Source organism: Hippopotamus amphibius, chromosome 1 (genome assembly GCF_030028045.1).
Source record: "Hippopotamus amphibius kiboko isolate mHipAmp2 chromosome 1, mHipAmp2.hap2, whole genome shotgun sequence".
In the NCBI taxonomy this organism is placed as follows: domain Eukaryota; kingdom Metazoa; phylum Chordata; class Mammalia; order Artiodactyla; family Hippopotamidae; genus Hippopotamus; species Hippopotamus amphibius.
In genome coordinates, this window is record NC_080186.1 from 187,209,911 (window position 1) to 187,231,644 (window position 21,734).

Sequence of the window (21,734 nt, forward strand, 5' to 3'; positions counted from 1 at the left end):
TCCCATTCCATTGATCTATATTTTTGTTTTTGTGCCAGTACCACACTGTCTTGATCACTGTAGCCTTGTAGTATAGTTTGAAGTCAGGAAGCCTGATTCCACCAGCTCCATCTTTCCTTCTCAAGATTGCTTTGGCTATTCGGGGTCTTTTGCGTTTCCATACAAATCGTAAAATTTCTTGTTCTGATTCTGTGAAAAATGCCATTGTTAATTTGATCAGGATTGCATTGAATCTGTAAATTGCTTTCGGTAATATAGTCATTATCACAATGTTGATTCTTCCAATCCAAGAACATGGTATGTCCCTCCATCTGTTAGTGTCTTCTTTGATTTCTTTCATTAGCATCTTATAGTTTTCTGAGTGCAGGTCTTTTACTTCCTTGGTTAGGTTTATTCCTAGGTATTTTATTCTTTTTGTTGCAATGGTGAATGGGATTGTTTCCTTAATGTCTCTTTCTGATCTTTCATTATTAGAAATGCAAGAGATTTCTGTGTGTTAATTTTGTATCCTGCAACTTTCCCAAATTCATTGATTAGCTCAAGTAGTTTTCCGGTGGCATCTTTAGGATTTTCTGTGTATAGTATCATGTCGTCTGTGAACAGTGACAGTTTTACTTCTTTTCCAATTTGGATTCCTTTTATTTCTTTTTCTCCTCTGATTGCTGTGTCAGGGACTTCCAAAACTATCTTGAATAGTAGTGGAGAGAGTGGACATCCTTGTCTTGTTCCTGATCTTAGAGGGAATGCTTTCAGTTTTTCACCATTGAGAATGATGTTTGGGACTTCCCTGGTGGTGAAGTGGTTAAGAATCTGCCTGTCAATGCAGGCGACATGGGTTCGAGCCCTGGGCCAGGAAGATCCCACCAAAAAAAAAAAAAAAGGAGAATGATGTTTGCTCTGTGTTTGTTGTATATAGCCTATATTATATTGAGGTAGGTTCCCTCTATGCCCACCTTCTGGAGAGTTTTTATCATAAATGGGTGTTGAATTTTGTCAAAAGCATTTTCTGCCTCTATTGAGATGCTCATGTGGTTTTTATCCTTCAATTTGTTAACATGATGTATCACATTGATTGATTTGCATATATTGAAGAATCCTTGCATTCCAGGGATAAACCCCACTTGATCATGGTGTGTGATCTTTTTAATGTGTTGTTGGATTCTGTTTGCTAGGATTTTGTTGAGGATTTTTGCATCTAAATTCATCAGTGATATTGGTCTGTAGTTTTCTTTTTCTGTAGTATCTTTGTCTGGTTTTGGTATCAGGGTGATGGTAGCCTCATAAAATGTGTTTGGGAGTGTTCCTTCCTCTGCAATGTTTTGGAAGAATTTGAGAAGGATGGGTGTTAGCTCTTCTCTAAATGTTTGATCAAATTCACCTGTGAAGCCATCTGGTCCTGGACTTTTGTTTGTTGGGAGATTTTTAATCACAGTTTCAATTTCATTACTTGTGATTGGCCTTTTCATATTTTCTATGTCTTCCTGATTCAGTTTTGGAAGTTTATACTTTTCTAAGAATCTGTCCATTTCCTCCAGGTTGTCCATTTTATTGGCATATAGTTCCTTGCAGTAGTCTCTTATGGTACTTTTTATTTCTGTGGTGTCCATTGTAACTTCTCCTGTTTCATTTCTAATTTTATTGATTTGAGTCCTCCCCTTCTTTTCCTTGATGAGTCTTGCTAGAGGTTTATCAATTTTATTTATCTTCTCAAAGAACCAGCTTTTCACTTTATTGATTTTTGCTATTTTCTTTGTTTCTATTTCATTTATTTCTGCTCTGATCTTTATGATTTCTCCCCATCTACTCACTTTTGGTTTTGTTTGCTCTTCTTTCTCTAGTTTCTTTCGGAGTAAGGTTAGATTGTTTATTTGGGATTTTTCTTGTTTCTTGAGGTAGGATTGTATTGCTATAAACTTCCCTCTTAGAACTGCCTTAGCTGCATCCCATAGGTTTTGGATCATTGTGTTTTCATTGTCATTTGTCTCTAGGTGTTTTTTGATTTCCTCTTTGATTTCTGAAAGTTTCTTAAAGAGAATCAGTACTGGTGATGAGACGTGGATTCATCACTACAAGCCTTATTGTAAACAGCAGAATATGGAATGGAAACATCCTCACTCACCAACCAAGAAATTTCAAAAGTCAACCATCAGCTGGAAAATTGATGCTTACAGTTTTTTGGGATTCTCAGGGGCCAGCATTGGATCATTATCAGGAAAAAGGTTCAACAATCAACAGTGCTCATTACAGTGAGATGCTTATTGAAGAGCTAAAGCCTAAACTTTGGATTAAATGTAGAGGACTGCTATCCAAGGGCGTTGTTATGTTGCATGACATTGCATGTCCACACACTTAAGTCCACACTGTTGACACTCTGCAAAAACTTCATTTTGAGGAGTTAAAGCATCCTCCTTATAGTCCTGATCTTGCTTCATCAGACTTTCACCTGTTTGGTCTCTTGAAAGCATCCCTATGAGGCTGAAGGTTCATTTCTGATGAAGAAGTGAAGACCACAATGCATTCGTGGCTCGCAGCTAAGCCTAAAATATTTTTTAATGAGGGAATATGAAAGCTTGTTGACAGATGGACAAGTGTATTGAAAAGCAAAGAGATTATGTCAAAAATGATATATTAGTGTTTTCTAAAAGTTAATTAAAATAAATTCTACAGCCAGAGTGCAGATAATTTTTGGCTCACCCTCGTATAATCATCAATGTTATTGGCTTGTAACTTTCTTTTTGTAGTGTCTGTCTGGTTTTGATATCAGGATAATGGTGGCCTTGTTGAGTAAATTTGGGAGTGTCCCCTCCTCTTTAGTTTTTTGGAATAGTTTGGGGATAGGTAATAACTCTTCTTTTTATGTTGGGTAGAATTCTCTTGTGAGGCCATCTGGTTCTGGACTTTTTGGGAAGTTTTTTGATTCCTGATTCAATTTCCTTTCTAGTGATAAATCTGTTCAGATTGTCTATTTCTTCCTGATTTAGTCTTGAAAGACTGTATATTTCTAGCATTTTATCCATTTGTTCTTTGTTATGCAATTTGTTCACATATAACTATATGTACTATTCTCTCATGATTCTTTTTCTGTGATATCATTTGTAATTTCTCTTATTTCTTATTTGTGTCCTCTTTTTTTCTTGATGAGCCTAGTTAAAGGCTTATCAAATTTACTTATTTTTCAAAAAAAAAATCAGCTCTTGATTTCATTGATCTCTTCTATTTTTTATTGGCCTCTGTTTTCTTATTACTTTTTTTATTTCTTCTGCTGCCTCTGGACTTTATTTGTTCTTCTTTTTCTAATTCCTTGAGATGGTTGTTTAGGTTGTTTATTTAAGATTTGTGTTGTTTCAGGAGGGAGGCCTGTATTGGTATAAACCTTCCCCTAAAAACTGCTTTTGCTGTGTCCCATAGATTTTGGAAAGTTTTTTCTTTGTTTTTACTTGTCTCAAGGTATTTTCTGATTTTCTCTTTCTTTGTTGAACTTTTTTTATTTAAGTAGCATGCTGCTTAGTCTTCATGTGTTTGTTTTCTTCCCATTATTCTTATTGTAATTGATTTCCAGTTTCATACTGTTATGGTCAGTAAAGATACTTGATATAATTTTTATCCTCTAAAATTTGTTGAGACTTGTTTTTTGGCCTAGTATGTGATCTATTCTGGAAAACTTTCCATATACACTTGAATTCAATATGTAATCTGCTATTTTTAGATGTAATGTCCTGAGAAATCTATTAAGTCCAACTGGTCTAATATGTCATATAAGGCTAATGTTTTCTTATTGATTTTCTGTCTGGATGATCTGTCCATTGACATAAGTGGGGGGGTTAGTTTCTTACAACTACTGTACTGTTGTTAGTTTCTCCCTTCATGTCTGTTAATATTTGCTTTATATATTTAGGTGCTCCTATATTAGGTGCATCTATGTTTACAAATGTTATATCCTCTTGTACTCATCCCTTTATCATTATATAATGTCCTTTTATGTCTTTTATTATAGACTTTGACTTTAAGGTTCATTTTGTTTGATATGAGTATTGCTTTCCCAGCTTTCTTTTAATTTCTATTTGCATGGAATATGTTTTTCTATCCCCTGAATTTCAGTCTGCATTTGTCTTTAGCTTTAAAGTGAGTATCTTGTAGGCAACATGTAGATAGGTCTGTTTTTTTCAATAAAATCAGCTACCTTATGTGCTATGATTGAAGAATTTAGTCCATTGACATTTAAAGTGATTAATGATAGTTCAGTATTTGTTGCTACTTTATTACTTATTTTCTGGTTCTTCTCTCTCCTTTTTTAAAAAGTCATCTTGTGAGTTTTTCCTTTCAGAAAGATTTTTCATTATACTATTTCATCTCTCCCCCTCTGTTTGTTTGTTTGTTTGTCACACATTCTTTTGTTACCCCAATGTTACAAAATGAATCCCTTACTACTGAATTCTAATCTAGGGGGATTTGTATATAAAATGTTCTCATAATATTTTAACTCCTTTTATTTCTCTTTACTTACACAATTTTCCTGTTGAGCATTTAAACTGTGTGTTTCTCTGGGTGTGTTTCTGTGTGTGTGTGTGTGCATGCATGTGTGTGTGTTTAAAGATACCAACATATTAATATTTTTATACATTCAGTATTTTTAGATTTACTTATATATTTACTTGCTTCTTTCCTTAATTTTCCATCTTGAATTGCTGACCTTCCACATGGGATTATTTTTCTTTTGTTCAAAGAAAATCCTTTCATATTCTTTCATGAGGATCTGATGATGGCTAATTCTGTCAGTTTTCACTGACAGAAGGTTTTTATTCAATCTGATTTTGAAGGATAATTTTATTGGCCAAGAATTCTATATTGGTATAGACATGACAAAGTTAAGTATGTAATCGATTGTTCTGTTTATTCTTCTCCTAGCTAATGTTTTTATGATTTTGGTCACAAAGATTTTTTCCAATTTATTATTAACTAATATATTTTTAATGTCAAATTACATATTAACATGTCTATACTAGGTTTCAGAAATAATGTCTAAGCTAACCCCTTTAAATTCTCCACAGCTAATTATTCAAAAGGTCAAAGTGATTAGCATCTATGCACTTTTCACATTTTCTCTGTTATCCCTGTACTTATAACTCTATTCTTCAGTTACTCCTGTGTGATCTTCTAACTTTCCTGAATTCTACAGCTGAAACTCCCTTTTAAGCTTAGTTTCTCTGAGGAAAATGATACTCATATTTATTTCATGTTTTAAAAAGCTGCCTTCTTAAGTGAGTTAATAGTAGTACTGTAGAAAAACTTGAACAACTAAATCACATATATGAATAAGACAAAGCAAGATGATTTCAAAAGAATTTGGTCTATAGGTGTAATGTGTTAGAGCAAATATTTTGAATTTATTAAAATTGTATTGTCTTTTCTGGAATAGTTTGAACACTTTATATTTTATCTTTATAGGTGTGTTTAATTTTACAGTACAATATGAGCATGATATAATCAAGGTTTCCTTTCCTTTCCTTTTTTTTTTTTTTTTTTGACACTATAATGGGAACACGTATTTACAGTAGTAAAATACAAAGGTTAGTTATTTCTTCCTAAACATCCTTAGTTTTTAAAAATTAGTAATTCTCACATTCCATTGAACCACTTATGTTATTGTCCTGTGGTGTTTCTCTTGGGAACAAATTCTACGGCATACAATAGTTAGAAACTTTCTTTTACAAGTGGTAAAAACTCAGTCTTTAGATGCTGCATCACTGCCCAATGTGAATAGAGAACATCTAAAAAAACAAACAAAAACCTATACAGTGCATACAATGAAGGCTTGTGCCTCAGCTGCTTCTTACCTGAAATAAAATATTTATTCCGCTCTTATTTCAGTTAATGCAAATGATGGTGATTATAGCAAAACCTTTGTTTATTCTTTCCTTCTTAACACCTTGCTCCTAGAACCTTTCCTCATATAAGGTTATTATCATATTACTGATGCAGAGTGAAACATAACTTTAATTATAAACTACTCTACATTAGAGTGGGAAGGATTTATTTCACAAGGATTGACGATACTTGTATGTTTATGGGAATTAAGAGATTTTCTCTTTTTATACTTTAAAAATAAATATGCAATTCATATAATAGACTTTTGAATTTAATAAAATTTTAAACTTAATACCTCAACTTATCTACATCACTGGTAAATCCTTCACTAACTGTATTGTGTACTTTCATGTCTTGTATGTTTTTATCCATAATAACATTCTATCATCTATAATTCCTTTTATATGTGTTCATAAAATTTGATGCTTAATGGAGGTTAGATGAGAGGTGAGATATTTAATACCATATTTGAAATGAAAAACATTTCTAAATAGATCCCTAAATGTGAGCCCTTCATCTGACAAATTCAATATAAACCCAACTGTTGCATGAGTATTTGGGAAAGAAATCAAAAACTGTCATATACTCACAGTGGCATAATAAACAAATGTTAATTGATGTACTTTGTTTGAAATACTTCCAGGGAGACTTGCAATGAGCAAGGCTCTTCTGTATAGGCAATTCAGCAGCATATGTTGGCACATCTAGGAAAAGTCATCATGTTTAAATGCTTTCTGCCATCTGGTATATGACCTAAAATAGCAAAAGGAAATATGTACAGCTAAAATGAATATGTGACTCTATTCAGAGTACCTTTGACTCATTAGGTAAGCTCTTAGTGGTTAACATTTTATGGTGAAATCTTTAAAATAAAATTTGTTTTTATTCCGAATGACATTTCTATATTCCTAATGCACTCTATAAAGCAGCAAAATAGAACAAACAGCACTATTAGTCTCTATTGTCTCAGTCTCTATCTCTCTCATCCCCCACATGGCTCTTCATTTGACATAAATGGAAACTCTTGAGTATGGAAAGGGAGATGCATTTTTGGAAGCATATGGTTTCTTTAAATACTTATCAATAGAATTCCAGTATAACAGACACATATTTTTAATAAAACAAACATGTTTGTAGAGTTTTTACAATGCACTAGTCACTGTGCTAAGTATCTTACATTTATTAACTCATCTAAGCTCCATAACTCTCCCACCACCATCATCACCCATACAGATGGATCTGAGTCTAAACAAGATTAAAATAAGTGGCTGGTGGTGGATACACCTATAAGTGAGCTTAACCCAAAGGCTCTGCAATTTCCATGTTATCCTGCCTCCAAAACTGGATATAAACAAGGAACTAACATTTATTGAAGAAATTTGTGTGTCAGACACTATGCTAGAAAATGTATTCAATTTTTGTGTTTAATTTTTACAGTAACCTAGAAAGGAGAGTATTATTATCATTTTATTTTAGGAATAAAGAAACATGCTCAGAGAGATTAAGTAACTTGTGCAAGATCATACAACCTGTAAAGTGGGAACATGGATATTCTCATCTAGTCCTTTTCTTACTACTACATCAGTCCTTTTTAAACTTTATTGCATTCAGGAGTAGGGCCTGAAATTCTCTATGTATAGCTGCTCCTAAGTAATGACAATAATAATGGTCTAAGGACCACAATTTTAGTAACAAGGAGTTACTCATGCTGTCCTCCTTTGTGAGATTTTATAACTCCTGTAGGAAATAATCTTTTGAGACCACCAATGAGTCACTTATATATAAATTTTGAAGTTCAAAGAAAAAATTATAAATTTTTTCCCAACTAAGTTAAATGTTCCCAGCTCTAAGACTACTTAAAGACAGGTGGAGACCAAAAAGAGAGACATAATAAGAGATGGAGACAAAATTTGATGCAAACTATGCTGCAGTGGCTTAATATCCTATTTCTTTCTCTTTTATTTTCTCATGTCAAGGATGATGCGAGCTTAAATTTTGGTGTGTTTGTTATATTTCCCTAATTATTGATGGAAAATTCAGAACTCCGGACAGGCTTTTATTTTCTTTTGTATTGCTACTACATCATAATTCCTTGGGTAATTTCACCTGCTCTGACTAATCCATCTTCTTGCCAGCCTAAACGAATCCTGGTTTTTGCCATCATAATGCCCAGTGTAAAGACAGAAGGGTAGGTATCTGACCTTGCATGTGGCTACAGTCTTTGTGAGAGAGAAATATTCTTCAGGAATACCACTTTTCCAATTTTGAATCAGTAAAATTAACATAATCAAAAATTGCCATTCGTTTCTTAAAAGATGTCAAGTTTCAACAATGCAATAAGAAAAATCCTTAATTTTAAAGCCTATGTGGGCATTGCTAAAAAATAGGGACACATGATAAAAATGTAAATGTATAAATAATGCATAAAGATGGAGTTTGGGATAATATTCATTGGCAGGTTAAATATTAGTAAATTCATGAATTTAGATCTACCTTAAACAATGGTCATTAATATTTTGGGTAAGTTTACTTCTGAGAAGTATAGATTTATACTTATGTAACATTGACATAAATTCATAGTCTCTGAATTTTAAAATGAGAATAATATCTTTAAGAGAAGGAAGACTCTTTAGAATAGAGTTGACTATGGAAGTATAATTATAATCCTATTTGATAAATTTGTTAATATAAAAGTGACTATATAATAAACTTGTTTTCAGCATGAAGCAGTTGGATCAGTCTTCTCTAGATTGGTGGTAGGAGGAGCTTATAAAAGTCTGAGCATCAGCGTCTGTCTTAGGGTAGCACTGAAGCAACTGATGCCTGTTGAGCTTCTCACTGTTGGCTAGGCAGATCATCCTTTGTTGCCTAAGTGAATCCTCACAAAACTCTAAGAGGTGGTTATTATTATCTTTACGTCACAAATGAAAAACAAAACAGAACCAAACTAAACACAAAACATAGACCTAGAGAGGTTAATTAAATTCCCCAAGTTTGCAATCTTAATGAGTAAATGGAATAGCCAGACCTGATTTCAGATCTTTCTAACTACATAGCCCATATTCTTTCCTGACTTCTTCCTACAGGAAAACAAAACCTTTTATAGATAAGGCAAATATGCATTTGACCAATATTTAAAACTATATTGCCATAAATTGAATGCCTTGGACATCACAAAGGGAGGAAAATTAACCTGGGCTTTCAACCAGGGAACCATGGTGAAAGATGTGGCAATGCCTTCATTTTGCTATTTGAGAGAGCTGGCATCAGGATCTATAACCTATCTAGTTTGGGAAGGAAGAAAGCAAAGCATAGCCAAATGAGATAAAATGAAAAGAGCATTAAGATTCTGTAATGCAAGGTAGTACTCTCCTGGAAACAATGTATTTTACCAGAAATTATGTGATGAGAAGACATTATTTTTGTTGGTCTGTTCATTTACTCACACATGTATTCATTCATCCTCTTAGCAACGGAAGAGCTCATGGTAATGTTTGTGTAACTATATGTTGTTATTGATTTTGAAGTACCTTTTCTTATGAAAGAATTAATCCAGGGAAACTAAGCAGAATAAATAGCCCAGGTATTGTGATTACCATTTTACAGATGAACATGCAGACTTTGAGACATTAAGTAATGTCCTAAAAATCACAGCAGCTACTAAATGTCCTAGGCACAGTATAATTTCTTGTTTCAAACTGAATGCTCTTTCCATGACTTTGAACTAGTTAATAAGCAAGATGCACAACTGGGAATAGTATAAACATAATTGTATACTGATTTGAACATCAAGAGATAATTGAAATCAAATATATTTAAGAATCGATATATTTCAGTGAGGGCTAGTGATAAAGTTCTTTTTCTGAACTAGTGAAAATACAGCTCTCTTTTTAAATGTCAATATCGACTTTCTAGCATTTTCAGGCTATTTTGAACCTTCATTTCATTTTTTTTTGATGCTTACCTATTTTCATGATTCTCACCATATCCTTTTAATACATGTTTTTTGGATGTTGTTTTTTCTCATTCTTTCATAGTATTCCATATTTACATACTTTGTCTTTTGCTAGTTTCCTCATTGCTTTAAACCTTTATTTTTTCAGTCTTTATCATAAGATTGTTCTCATTTTTTTCACTGTAATTTTTTCTAGATAATGCAATAGTCAGTCTTTAAAGTAATTTCATTGAGCTAATCCTGATCTTGGAATCCTAAAGAGGTTATTTAGATGTTCATGTGCAAAGAAACATTTTTCATTCCTTCATTTTCTACCTTAGGATCTATAGACATTTAAGATGAATCCTGAGTGACTGGTAATGAGCTGCCCAAATAAATACAATTGTAAAAACTTAAATAAAAGGAGGCAGCACCTAACTTAGTTATGAGAGTTTTTAATATTAACATATTCTCAACACTGAAAAAACATATAATACAAGACATTTTGAAACTTACATCTTCATTTATTATTACTGATTCCAACCAAGGAAAACATGCCTCTAGCTGTTTCAGAAGAATATATAATTAAAAATCAGTTATGGACATTATTGAATATACATAGGAAAATTCTGAAAATTGCTCTTTCCTGAATAGAAATTGCTTAAGTGTTGTGAATTTTAGTTTTTTTCTGTATTAGACATAGTCAATTCAATATAAATCAAAATCCTAGAACATCTCCAATAAAAGCTAAATATAAAGCCCTTTTTGTTTTTTACTTAACTCAAATTTTGTGCTATAGAAATCTTCTGTTGACTTCAAGGAAAGTTTAGATTATGCACAGAGAAATGAAATTCTGACTTAATAAAAACATCTATATTACTTCAACTGATTACTTAATTTCTTATTAAATATTACAAATGCTTATGAAATTCTCGTGTGGAAAGTATACTAATTTAAAATAGAAATTATATAATTACATTTTTGAAATGTGAAGACTGATTTCCTTCATGCTTGTTTATTTCATCGAAAATTTTTGTTATGATTTATAAAATATTTTGGGAAACTGCATTTTTTTCTTTTAAAGCTTATTTTTAATAATAAGGCAACATTAGCCAAATAAAATAAACATTTTAACCTTTATATAATAATACATTGTTTTTTCTCGCATTTAATTCTATGTCAACTGTTTATTTTTTTTTTTCTTTTAACAGGCTGAGATAAATGATCCAACTGATCCTTTCACAAGTTATAGTACAAAAGTTTCATCAAATGTAGGGGATGAAAATTTCTCCAAATATATAGGATGGAGAATTGCCAACGTACTTTCCAAACTATTCTTCCCTTCCACTGATGCCTGTGTTCTTCCTTTGAAAAAAACATTGATAAAACGGGACCAAGTGAAATATCTGAACAAAAAGCAGGATTCCATGAAGAAAAGAGTTCTACATTTTACTGTAAGGTAAAGTGAAGCACTATTCAAAATAGTTCTGTTATTCTAACACATTACATTTTAGAGTCATAAATTCTATTTAATCATATGCCACTTTATTTAACTCAGTTTTTCTTTTTTAATTCAAATCTTGGCTCCACCACCTCCTTAATATCATAAGCAGGTATTCCTTTCTCAGAAAGTGTTTCCTCATGCTTAAAATAGCTATTATTATGTAATATAAATCAATGTTTTAATAAAGTGAAAACCTCCCTTCTGTACTGACCTACATTTGCTTAGTTTACCTTCTTCTCTCCCTATTGTTAATTGCTGTGTATCCTTCCGGGGTCTATAAAATGTCAATATAAGAAATTATATTTTCAATTCTCTCTCCATTTTCCACTATGGTTTATGGATTTTTAAAAGTCTGTTTAAGAAAGTTCTTTTCATTTTGAGATTAAAATGTTGTCATATTTCTCCTAGTACTTTTAAGGATTCATTTTGAACACTTTAATCATTGGTCCATTTGAAATTTTTTTTGATATGTGGTGTGAGGTATAGATCCATATGGCTACTCAATTGTCCCAACAATATTTATTGAGTGATCTATCTCCCTTCAATATTTTTTCCTGATTTTAAATATCTTTATCAAATACGAAATGCCCATTTATTTTCTTTTTCTATGTTCTAAAATAATTTCAATAATTTGGAATTACCTACTCTTTTAAGCATTGGTAGAATTTCCTCTTAAACCATCAGTACTTTATGGCTCTTCTAAGAGTAGTTCCTTGTCAAATTCCTTTGTTTTATGCGGATCTTGGCAGGGCATATGTTCAGCCATACTGTACAGGTACAGCTAGATTCCGTTCTTACTGTTTGAGGCCCCTGCCATAAAAGTATCTGGAATAGCAGTCTTGAATATCAGTCTCTTTTGATCTTTCTCCTTCTTTTTAAGTCAATTTTAACAAATTATGCTTTCTTTAGGTATTACATATTTTATCCCATTTTTCACATATATGTTTGGCTATATTGAACAAAATAGTGTCTTAAGATTCTTTTGTTTTCTCTGTTTCTATAGTTATCCCTCCCCCCCTTAACTAATTCTCATTTTATGTATTTGTATTTTGTCCCTTTTACTCTTCTTAATTAGTTTGTTTGGCATTTTATCTATTTTGTGTTATTTCGGATACTATAATAACATTAATTTGGATTTTAACTCACGTATTTTCTTACATTTATGAGTCTGTTACTGTTTCTTTGATCTATTTTGTGGCTTATTTTCTGATTTCTTGAAGAAAGCGCTAAATTATTTGGAAAGTTTTCTTCCTCAGCATTTGTCTAAGTCATTATTTTGAGTTCCAAAATCACGTGACTGTTGCTGCCCAAAGGTGGACTTTAGTGCAGGTGTAAGAACTGCGTGAAACAAGGCGAGGAGGCAGGCTTTCCTTTCGTGCACACAAATAATCAAGAGAAAAATACACACATGCTTGAGAAGAGTTTTCACGTAGGTTTAAGTCTTTTTTTCAAGAATTCTAAAACCAATGAGGAAGAATGGAGAGCTGAGATTAAGGATTACACGGCCTGCACTTTAGTAGTCTCATGTGCCGTGCAGAAATAGTATAAAAATGTTCTTCAGCATGTATTATAAATATTTATAAAATTGCACTATGTTCAAGGTGTAATGGAAAGGCCAGCTTTAACTGTTATGGATAGTGAGATTTACTTTTGAAACCCCAAATGTCTTCTGTACATTCTCATGGACCACAGACAGGGAAGAAAAATCAATCTGGGACTACAGAGGGTACACTGTGCTTGGTTTCTCATCATGGTCAGTTAAAGGAAAAGATAGAAAGAAAGAAACTAGAAAAATAAAAGTAACAGTATTGACAAAATGAGATTAAAGAAACAGCGGGGGGTAAAGTAAATAGACAGTAAAAAGGCAGATGGAGATGAATGGTGCTCGCTGGGACGCACTAAGGAAGGACCTAGAGAGAGAGAGAGACAAGAAGACATATTGGGAATGCTTAAAATAGCAGAACAGAGAAATAAGCATTAGGAACGGAAAGAAAGATGAAAGAGATTAAAAGGAAAGGGAGAAGGTATAAGTAAGGAGAGAGACATACTGAGAATGGCAAGTACAATGGAGAGATATGCACAGGGTGTGGGGACAGGGGTAGAGAATATGCAGTGTCAGAGAAGGAGACAAAAAAGGTGAGGGGTGGGGTTAAGACCCAAAGAGTCCTACAGGTTTTGAAGGATTCGTACATGAGATTTCTCCTCAGAGCCTACAGTTCATTATGTAAATGAGAATCATTCATCACTGATCTTTAAAAAAAATCTCCTGATCCATTTTTTCACAGCTCATTACAGCCTCTAGAAATTAGAGTCTGTGGCTTGAATGAGAGCCGCAGCAGCACAGCAGCCTGAGCTTCCCTCTAGCAGAAGTCCCTCGGGGTGGCACAGGGTGCCTTTCACATTGCACCCTTCATGCCGTAGAGCATGCGAACAGTGCCCCCTGGAGTTGTGCATATTGCCAGCTAGGGGTGAACTAATCCCTGGGTACAACAGACGTGAGTGGAATAGGACTAGAGCTCAGTGACATCAAGACAAGGGCTAGGTCAGTACTGGTTGAACAGTCTCTACTGTCTATTAGGGGTATGGGATAGATCTGCTTTTAAAAAAGTTGTTGAAAAGCATGTCTGACTCTAAGCTATGCATTGAAAAAATGGCTCTGACTCACTAAACATTAACTGTGGGAAATGTTTCTTCCATTTGCTTGATTCTTCATCTAGTCAACAGTCCCGTAGCTCTAGTTCCTTTTGTCATTTCTCCACCTCCTCCCACATCCAGGTCCACAGACTGGAATTAATGCAATTAATGAGCATGTTGGAGTCCTATAGGTAAAGCACAAAGACGTAACTTAAAGCCCACTGTATGCTTAGCTGTCTTCCACCTTTTAAAATTCTTCTTGCATAGGGTCATATCACCAATTCCTCATCGAGTAGTCCTAGAAATCTCCATTTTGTGTTTTCGTCAAATAGCAATGTGTAAGACAGCAAGAAGGCCAACATTTAAGCACTCTTATAGAAGATGGGGCACATTTAAGAGGTAGGAAGACAGGAAATTTAAGGTAACATGTTTATTGCCACGGAGCACTAAAGTGTACTTACTACAGTGTGAAAATATGAATATTTACTAATAAGGGGAAAATAGGAGCTTCCTTACTGCTGAAGCACCCACTATATCTGATGACCTATAATTTTTTTCCCAAAATATTTTTCCTCACTTGTGTTTTTAGGCTGTGAAATTCTCTCAAAACAGGAATTGTTTCTTTATATGTTTATAAATATATGTATTTTGAATGACTGGCAGATTTGATTTCTTTCCTTTATAAAATTTTTCAAAAGAAAATTCATTGTTTTGCTACTGTACATTGAATTTTTGCAATTTTGCTTCTTAGTGGGACATGCTGTTGGATGCATGTTCTTCTTGCCCCTCAGCATTTTTTAAAAAATGGAAAAATCATTATGTTTCTTTACTATATCATAAAAACTGCAGCCAAAAACCGAGGCATAGTATACTTCTACTTCAAAGCATAGTTTTTTCCTTTTCTCTCTGTCGGTAAAACTATCTTAAATTTACCTTAAGGCTGAGAATTCAGAATTCTGAAGATCAAATTTTCAAAAACCAATTTCTACATCTATACTTTTGGGCTTCTGAGGTTTCTTATAAGGGTATTTTCCAAGCTTATACCTTGAATCCCTAAAAACTCACAACTAATTATTTCCACACATGTAAAGACTAGGAGAATATTAACTTAAAACTTTATCTCTGATTAGGCTTAGTTTGCTCACAAATTTTATGTCAGAAGACTTCATTCATAAGACCAGCACCTGGAAGAGAGCCCAGGTGAAACAAGCAAGAATGGATTGAGAACATCTGTAGTCATTCAGGCAGGACATTTTACATAGCTGACTTCATAAACAGGGCAGTTGTACCAATGGCTACTGTGTCTCCTATGCATCCTCCTTTATAAAAGGAGCCAATTCCGAGGTAGTGGAACTGGGAATAGCGAACATTTTCCAAATGGAGACAAGATGTGGAAAGGTTGATACCACAAGGTCCCAGGAGACGGGCTTTACTGGAGAGACCAACGGTGAGCAGCAAAAAGAGGCACATGGTCCCCATTTCTCATTGCCTCATTGGGAGGGATGCTGGAGTCTGGACAAGCAACTGGACATTAAGCTAGATTTATGTTTTGAGGGGAGAGACACTGCCTGACTGGTACTTTACCTTCTTATAATGTAAGGGTGAAAACTGCCTTGTCAGGGAAGAAACAAAGTTGCCTCAGTTGCCAGGTCATCTGAGGTGGGCATCATCTGGATAGGGATGCTAGAAGTGCCAGATGCTCAGGACTTGGAGCCCTTGGGAAGTGGTCTTAATGGTTGTAATAGGAGGCCATTGGGCTCCTTGGGGAGTCGGGTTTACAGCATGGGAAACTCTTAAGACCCCTAGTTCTGGCTGACAAGTTGCTGGACCATTCAAGGTGAATCTCCAAGGTTATAGTCAAACAATTCTGTTTGCCACCCTACATGAGTACATTTTATAAACAAGGTACATGCTAAGCACTATCCTTAGATGTAGTTTGATTATTTTATCCATTTTATAGATTTTGTATATCTATAAAATCTCCATTTTGTAGATATGACTACTGAGAGGTTCAGTAATTGGCCCAAGAATTTATAATCATTAAGTGCTAGAGTTTGAATTTAAATGAATGCATTCTGGCTCCTGAGTCTACTATGCTGATTTCTTTCCCCTCATTGGACTTCATCTGATGGCAAAGCCTTGAGCAGTTGTTAAAAAAAAAAAAAAAGGTATCTTCAAGTCATAAGAAAAGGCTTTTTATAAGTGTTTTTTTCAATTTCTGTATCTTGATTTTCAGAACTTGACTTTGATTAAGGAACATTTTTTTCTGGACCCTGCATCTCTGTAGCTAATATTAGGAAATCTGTGTCAAAGAGGAGGTGCTTTCCCTTAAGTAGTATGATTTTTGGCTAAAGCCAGTGGAGGAAAAAATATAATATCTAATAAATACATTATATATTTATGTATTATAAATATATATTTGGTGAGAGAGATATTTTTAAAAAAGGAGAGCTCCAAAGGATTCTTAACTAAAATGGCTTAAACACATCTGTCTAATTCTGTTTTGTGCAGGGGAAAAAAGTCTGTGTCTCCTTTAGAGAATATCAAGTATGTTTATCTTACAGCTGTTTTTCTGATTGATTAGAGTAAGTTACTTAACTTCTTTGAGCCTTAGGCTTCTAATCTTTCAAAGTGTAAAAGTTGTACATTCCTCTCAGGTTTATCCTGAAGACAGAAGGAAAGAATGTATGTAAAGAGCCTGGACATGTTAGTTCCTTATCCTTTTGTTCTATAATTGAGTAGATTTTCTAAAATATTTATTTTCTTCATAATGTAATATTTATTAATACAGTTGTGATAAATAATAAGTTGAAAATTAACATAAGTTATGAATTACTGCTAGCAACTTTTCAAAGAGAGCATACAGTTTCCTGATGATTTTGTTTTTGGTTGTGTTTTGCTTCCCATCTTTTTTTTAAGAACTTTTATTGAGATGCAATTGACATACAATAAACTGCATATATTTTACGTGAACAATTTGATATTTTTCTTCTTATTAGTAATGTATATATGGCATTCCCAATCTACCAATTCATTCCCCCCACCACCCCCACCCCTGCTTTCCCCACTTGGTGTCCATATGTTTTGCTCTCTACAACCGTGTCTCTATTTCTGCCTTGCAAACCGGTTGATTTGTACCATTTTTCTATATTCTGCATGTATGTGTTAATATACGATATTTGTTTTTCTCTTTCTGACTTACTTTACTCTGTATGACAGTCTCTATGTCCATCCATGTCTCTACAAATGTCCCAATTTCATTCCTTTTCATGGCTGAGTAATATTCTCGCTTCCCTTCTTGTTTCTAGTTTTTGAATTAAAACACAATTAAGATCTGGTTCCACCTCATGCATGCATTTTGAGGGTACAGTGTCAAGACCCATTACGGAAGAGTAAAGTTTGGAATCTTGATAGTTCACATGACTGATTATAATTTTCAGCTGAAGAGAAATAGAGACCATGAATGGGCTGGTCTTCAGAGGTGGGTGCCTATGCTTTTCTTTTTTCTTTTTTAACAGACAATAAACTGCTTATATTTAGAGTGTACAATTTGGTATCCCAATCTCCCAATTCATTCCCCCCCAACCCTCTCTGCTTTCACCACTTGGTGTCCATATGTTTGTTCTCTACATCTGTGTCTCTATTTCTGCCTTGCAAACCGCTTGATTTGTACCATTTTTCTGTAGTCTGCATATATGGGTTAATATACAATATTTGTTTTTCTCTTTCTGACTCACTTCACTCTGTATGACAGTCTCTAGGTCCATCCATGTCTCTAGAAATGTCCCAGTTTCATTGCTTTTTGCAGCTGAGTAATATTCCATTGTATATATGTACCACCTCTTTTTTATCCATTCATCTGTTGATGGACATTTAGGTTGCTTCCATGTCCTGGCTATTGTAACTAGTGCTGCAATGAACATTGGAGTGCATGTGTCTTTTTGAATTACGGTGTTCTCTGGGTATATGCCCAGCAGTGGGATTGCTGGGTCATATGGTAACTCTATTTTAGTTTCTTAAGGAACCTCCATACTGTTCTCCATAGTAGCTGTATCAATTTACATTGCCACCAACAGTGCAGGAGGGTTCCCTTTTCTCCACACCCTCTCCAGCATTTAATGTTTGTAGATTTTCTGATGATGCCCATTCTAATTGGTGTGAGGTGATACCTCATTGTCATTTTGATGTGCATTTCTCTAATAATTAGTGATGTTGAGCAGCTTTTCGTGTGCCTCTTGGCCATCTGTACGTCTTCTTTGGAGAAATGCCTATTTAGGTCTTCTGCCCATTTTTTGATTGGGTTGTTTGTTTTTTTGATATTGAGCTGCATGAACTGTTTATATATTTTGGAGATTAATCCTTTGTCTGTTGATTCGTTTGCAAATACTTTCTCCCATTCTGAGGGTTGTCTTTTCGTCTTGCTTATAGTTTCTTCTGCTGTGCAGAAGTTCTGAAGTTTCATTAGGTCCCACTTACTTATTTTTGTTTTTATTTCCATTACTCTAGGGGGTGGATCAAAAAAGATCTTGCTGTGATTTACGTTGAAGAGTGTTCTTCTTGTTTTCCTCTAGGCGTTTTATAGTGTCTGGCCTTACATTTAGGTCTTTAATCCATTTGGAGTTTATTTTTGTGTATGGTGTTAAGGAGTGTTCTAATTTCATTCTTTTCCATGTAGCTGTCCAGTTTTCCCAGCACCACTTATCGAAGAGGCTGCCTTTTCTCCATTGTATATCCTTGGCTCCTTTGTCATAGATTAGTTGACCATAGTTTATCTCTGGGCTTTCTCTCCTGTTCCATTGATCTATATTTCTGTTTTTGTGCCAGTACCACACTGTCTTGATCACTGTAGCCTTGTAGTATAGCCTGAAGTCAGGAAGCCTGATTCCACCAGCTCCATCTTTCCTTCTCAAGATTGCTTTGGCTATTCGGGGTCTTTTGCATTTCCATACAAATCATAAAATTTCTTGTTCTAGTTCTGTGAAAAATGCCATTGTTAATTTGATCAGGATTGCATTGAATCTGTAAATTGCTTTGGGTAGTATAGTCATTTTCACAATGTTGATTCCAAGAACATGATATGTCCCTCCATCTGTTAGTGTTGTCTTTGATTTCTTTCATTAGCGTCTTATAGTTTTCTGAGTGCAGGTCTTTTACTTCCTTGGTTAGGTTTATTCCTAGGTATTTTATTCTTTTTGTTGCAATGGTGAATGGGATTGTTTCCTTAATGTCTCTTTCTGATATTTCATTACTAGAAATGCAAGAGATTTCTGTGTGTTAATTTTGTATCCTGCAACTTTCCCAAATTCATTGATTAGCTCAAGTAGTTTTCTGGTGGCATCTCTAGGATTTTCTGTCATGTCATTTGTGAACAGTGACAGCTGGGCACCTATGTTTTGAATTTTTGTGAAATATTTTATTATTAAAATATTGGTTAGATGATCAGCTCAGATCATTCATTTAAAGTATTAAAACTTCTAGAGTGAAATGGTATTGGAAGTGAAGTCCAATTGTCAGTGACAGGATCGTGCAAAATACATCCATTTCCAATACGTGACTCAGTTTACCTCCAGTCTTCCCTGGGAGATAGGTCAGTCCCCATCTATCTTAGGTTGTCTCCTCTCCTTTCCTGCCTTTCCAGTGGAGCCTTGGTCTGAACAGGAATTTTAGATGTCATCAATGGGGCCATAGGTTTAGCTGTCACTTTCGCTGCAATGGCTTTGTGCTTTTAAGACAGATGTCCAGCTTCAATATGATCATCAACCCCAGGAGTTCTCCATTCACAGTAACATGATGTAATGCAGAATCTTAAAAATGGCACAGGTATTAAAATGAACTGGGTGAGATGTAAAAACATTCTGTGTTTCAAATACGGATCAATTAGAATCAAATGACAGCACTAAGAGAAGACAAAAGTTGTGCAATGGAAAACAAAAACAAAATCTACATTTTGTGTGTGTGTGTTTTGCTTTGTTTTTCATGTGTACCTTGCTCTTTCAAAGAAAAGGGCAATGTTGTTTAGCTTGTGATGAAATGCTTTTGCAGTGGTTGGCAAGTGTTTATTACCTGCTTTAATTAGAATGTAAACTTGGATATGACATTAATCAAATTAGACTAGTCTTCCCACTATCTAGATTTTCAGAAAATAGGAGGTCAGTCAGTTAAAGGGCTTAGTCTTCGCCAGTTTCTAAATGTCTCCTCGATAGGATCAAGTTCTTGGTCAGGCATATGAATCTTTGAAAACCTTAGTACCCATGGCAGGTGCTTTCTGTCCACCTGTCAGAGAAACTGTTGCTCCCCAGCTAACCCAGTCTTTCCCAGGCGGTCTCTTGGTATGGATTTAAATGACAGGAAGAAAACAGAACTCCTAATACAGGTAGTATATTCCTTGAGTAAGCATTAACTGTGCATCTCTGTGTGCAGCACTGTGTTAGGCACTAGGATGACAAAGACAAATGATGCTTAGAAGTATAATTGGTGGGGACTTCCCTGGCAGTCCAGTAGTTAAGACTCTGTGCTGCCACTGCAGGGGGTGTGGGTTCAGTCCCCAGTTGGGGAGCTACTAATATCCTGCATGCCACGTGGAACAGCCAAGAAGATTAAAAAAAAAAAAAGAAGTGTAATAGATGATTTTTTGTTCAGAACAACTGATTGTGTATCTAGTCTCTACAATATTGGTTTTCCACCATAAAGACATTTGGGACTTCTCACCCATAATTTTCTTTTCTTTTCTTTTTTTTTGTATTTTATTGTTATTTTATTGGTTTTTTTTTTTTTTTGTATTTTATTGTTGTACAGTTATTCAGTACAATTTAGTAGTACCTGACCTGTATTAGTCATTTAATAATTATTGAATAACTAATGCTAAGCAGTAGGGCACAGGATGTGCAAAGTACCCCTGGTGAAATAGATCATAGAGCATATAAGGAAATAAAAAAACAGTTGTGTAGCCGGGTAACTGAGACCACAGGAGGATGAATCTGGAGAGTTGGTCATAGTTTTCAACTTTATCTTAGAAGTCACAAGAAGGCACTGAATGTGTGTTATGTGGGAGAGTGAGGAGTGGTGTTTGTGTGTGTGTGTGTGTGTTTGAGGTTGTGACATGACCATAGGTGTGATGTACCTTGGGCAAGTCATTTAACTTCTCTAAATCTGAATGTCTTTGTGTATAGAATGGGGGAATGATAGCACCTTGCTTGTTGGTACTTATGAGAAATTAATGAGGTAGTCAACTAAAAGTGCTTACTATAGTACCTGGCACAGAGTAAGCACAAAAATGTTTATTATATTAATAAATATATGGTGGCATAATTATAAATGTAATATAATAAATATACTGATGTATTATTGATCAATATAATAAGTGTATTAATTTTATTATTATGTATCATAATCATTTTCATTGTTTCATTGTTGGCTTTGTTATGTTGGGAAAGTGCATAGGATGCTATTGTAGTATAGCATACACTAGGTTGGTGGCAATACAAATAAAAAGGAGGCAGATGGATTTGCATAAGATTTGGAAGAAAAAGTAATAGAATTTGATAATGATTAGATAGAAGAGAGTGACAGGAGGTGTAGAGAAGAAAATGTCTATTCCAGGTTGAGCAACTAGTCCGATAGTGGTGCGATTCACTGAGATGGGGTGATGGGGGAGAGTAGTGTTGGTTTGGGGTAGGGAAAGATGCTGAATTTGCAGTAGTGCTTTTGAGATCTTTAAGTGGAGAAGTCACGTAGGCAGTGAGTTTCAGCGTATGATTCAGGGACAAAGTCTAGGCCGAGTCGCTGAATGAGGAGACT

The 21,734-nt window shown here is 34.5% G+C and overlaps 1 protein-coding gene across 1 annotated transcript in view; it reads left to right on the forward strand.

The window, feature by feature from the left end:
- TMEM232 (transmembrane protein 232) overlaps positions 1 to 21,734 on the forward strand; it is a 229,781-nt gene that overhangs the window by 85,526 nt on the left and 122,521 nt on the right. Inside the window, exon 11 of the mRNA XM_057720062.1 lies at positions 11,011 to 11,258. Within this exon, the coding sequence (XP_057576045.1) occupies positions 11,011 to 11,258 (248 nt within the window). The remainder of the gene's footprint in view (positions 1 to 11,010; positions 11,259 to 21,734) is intronic.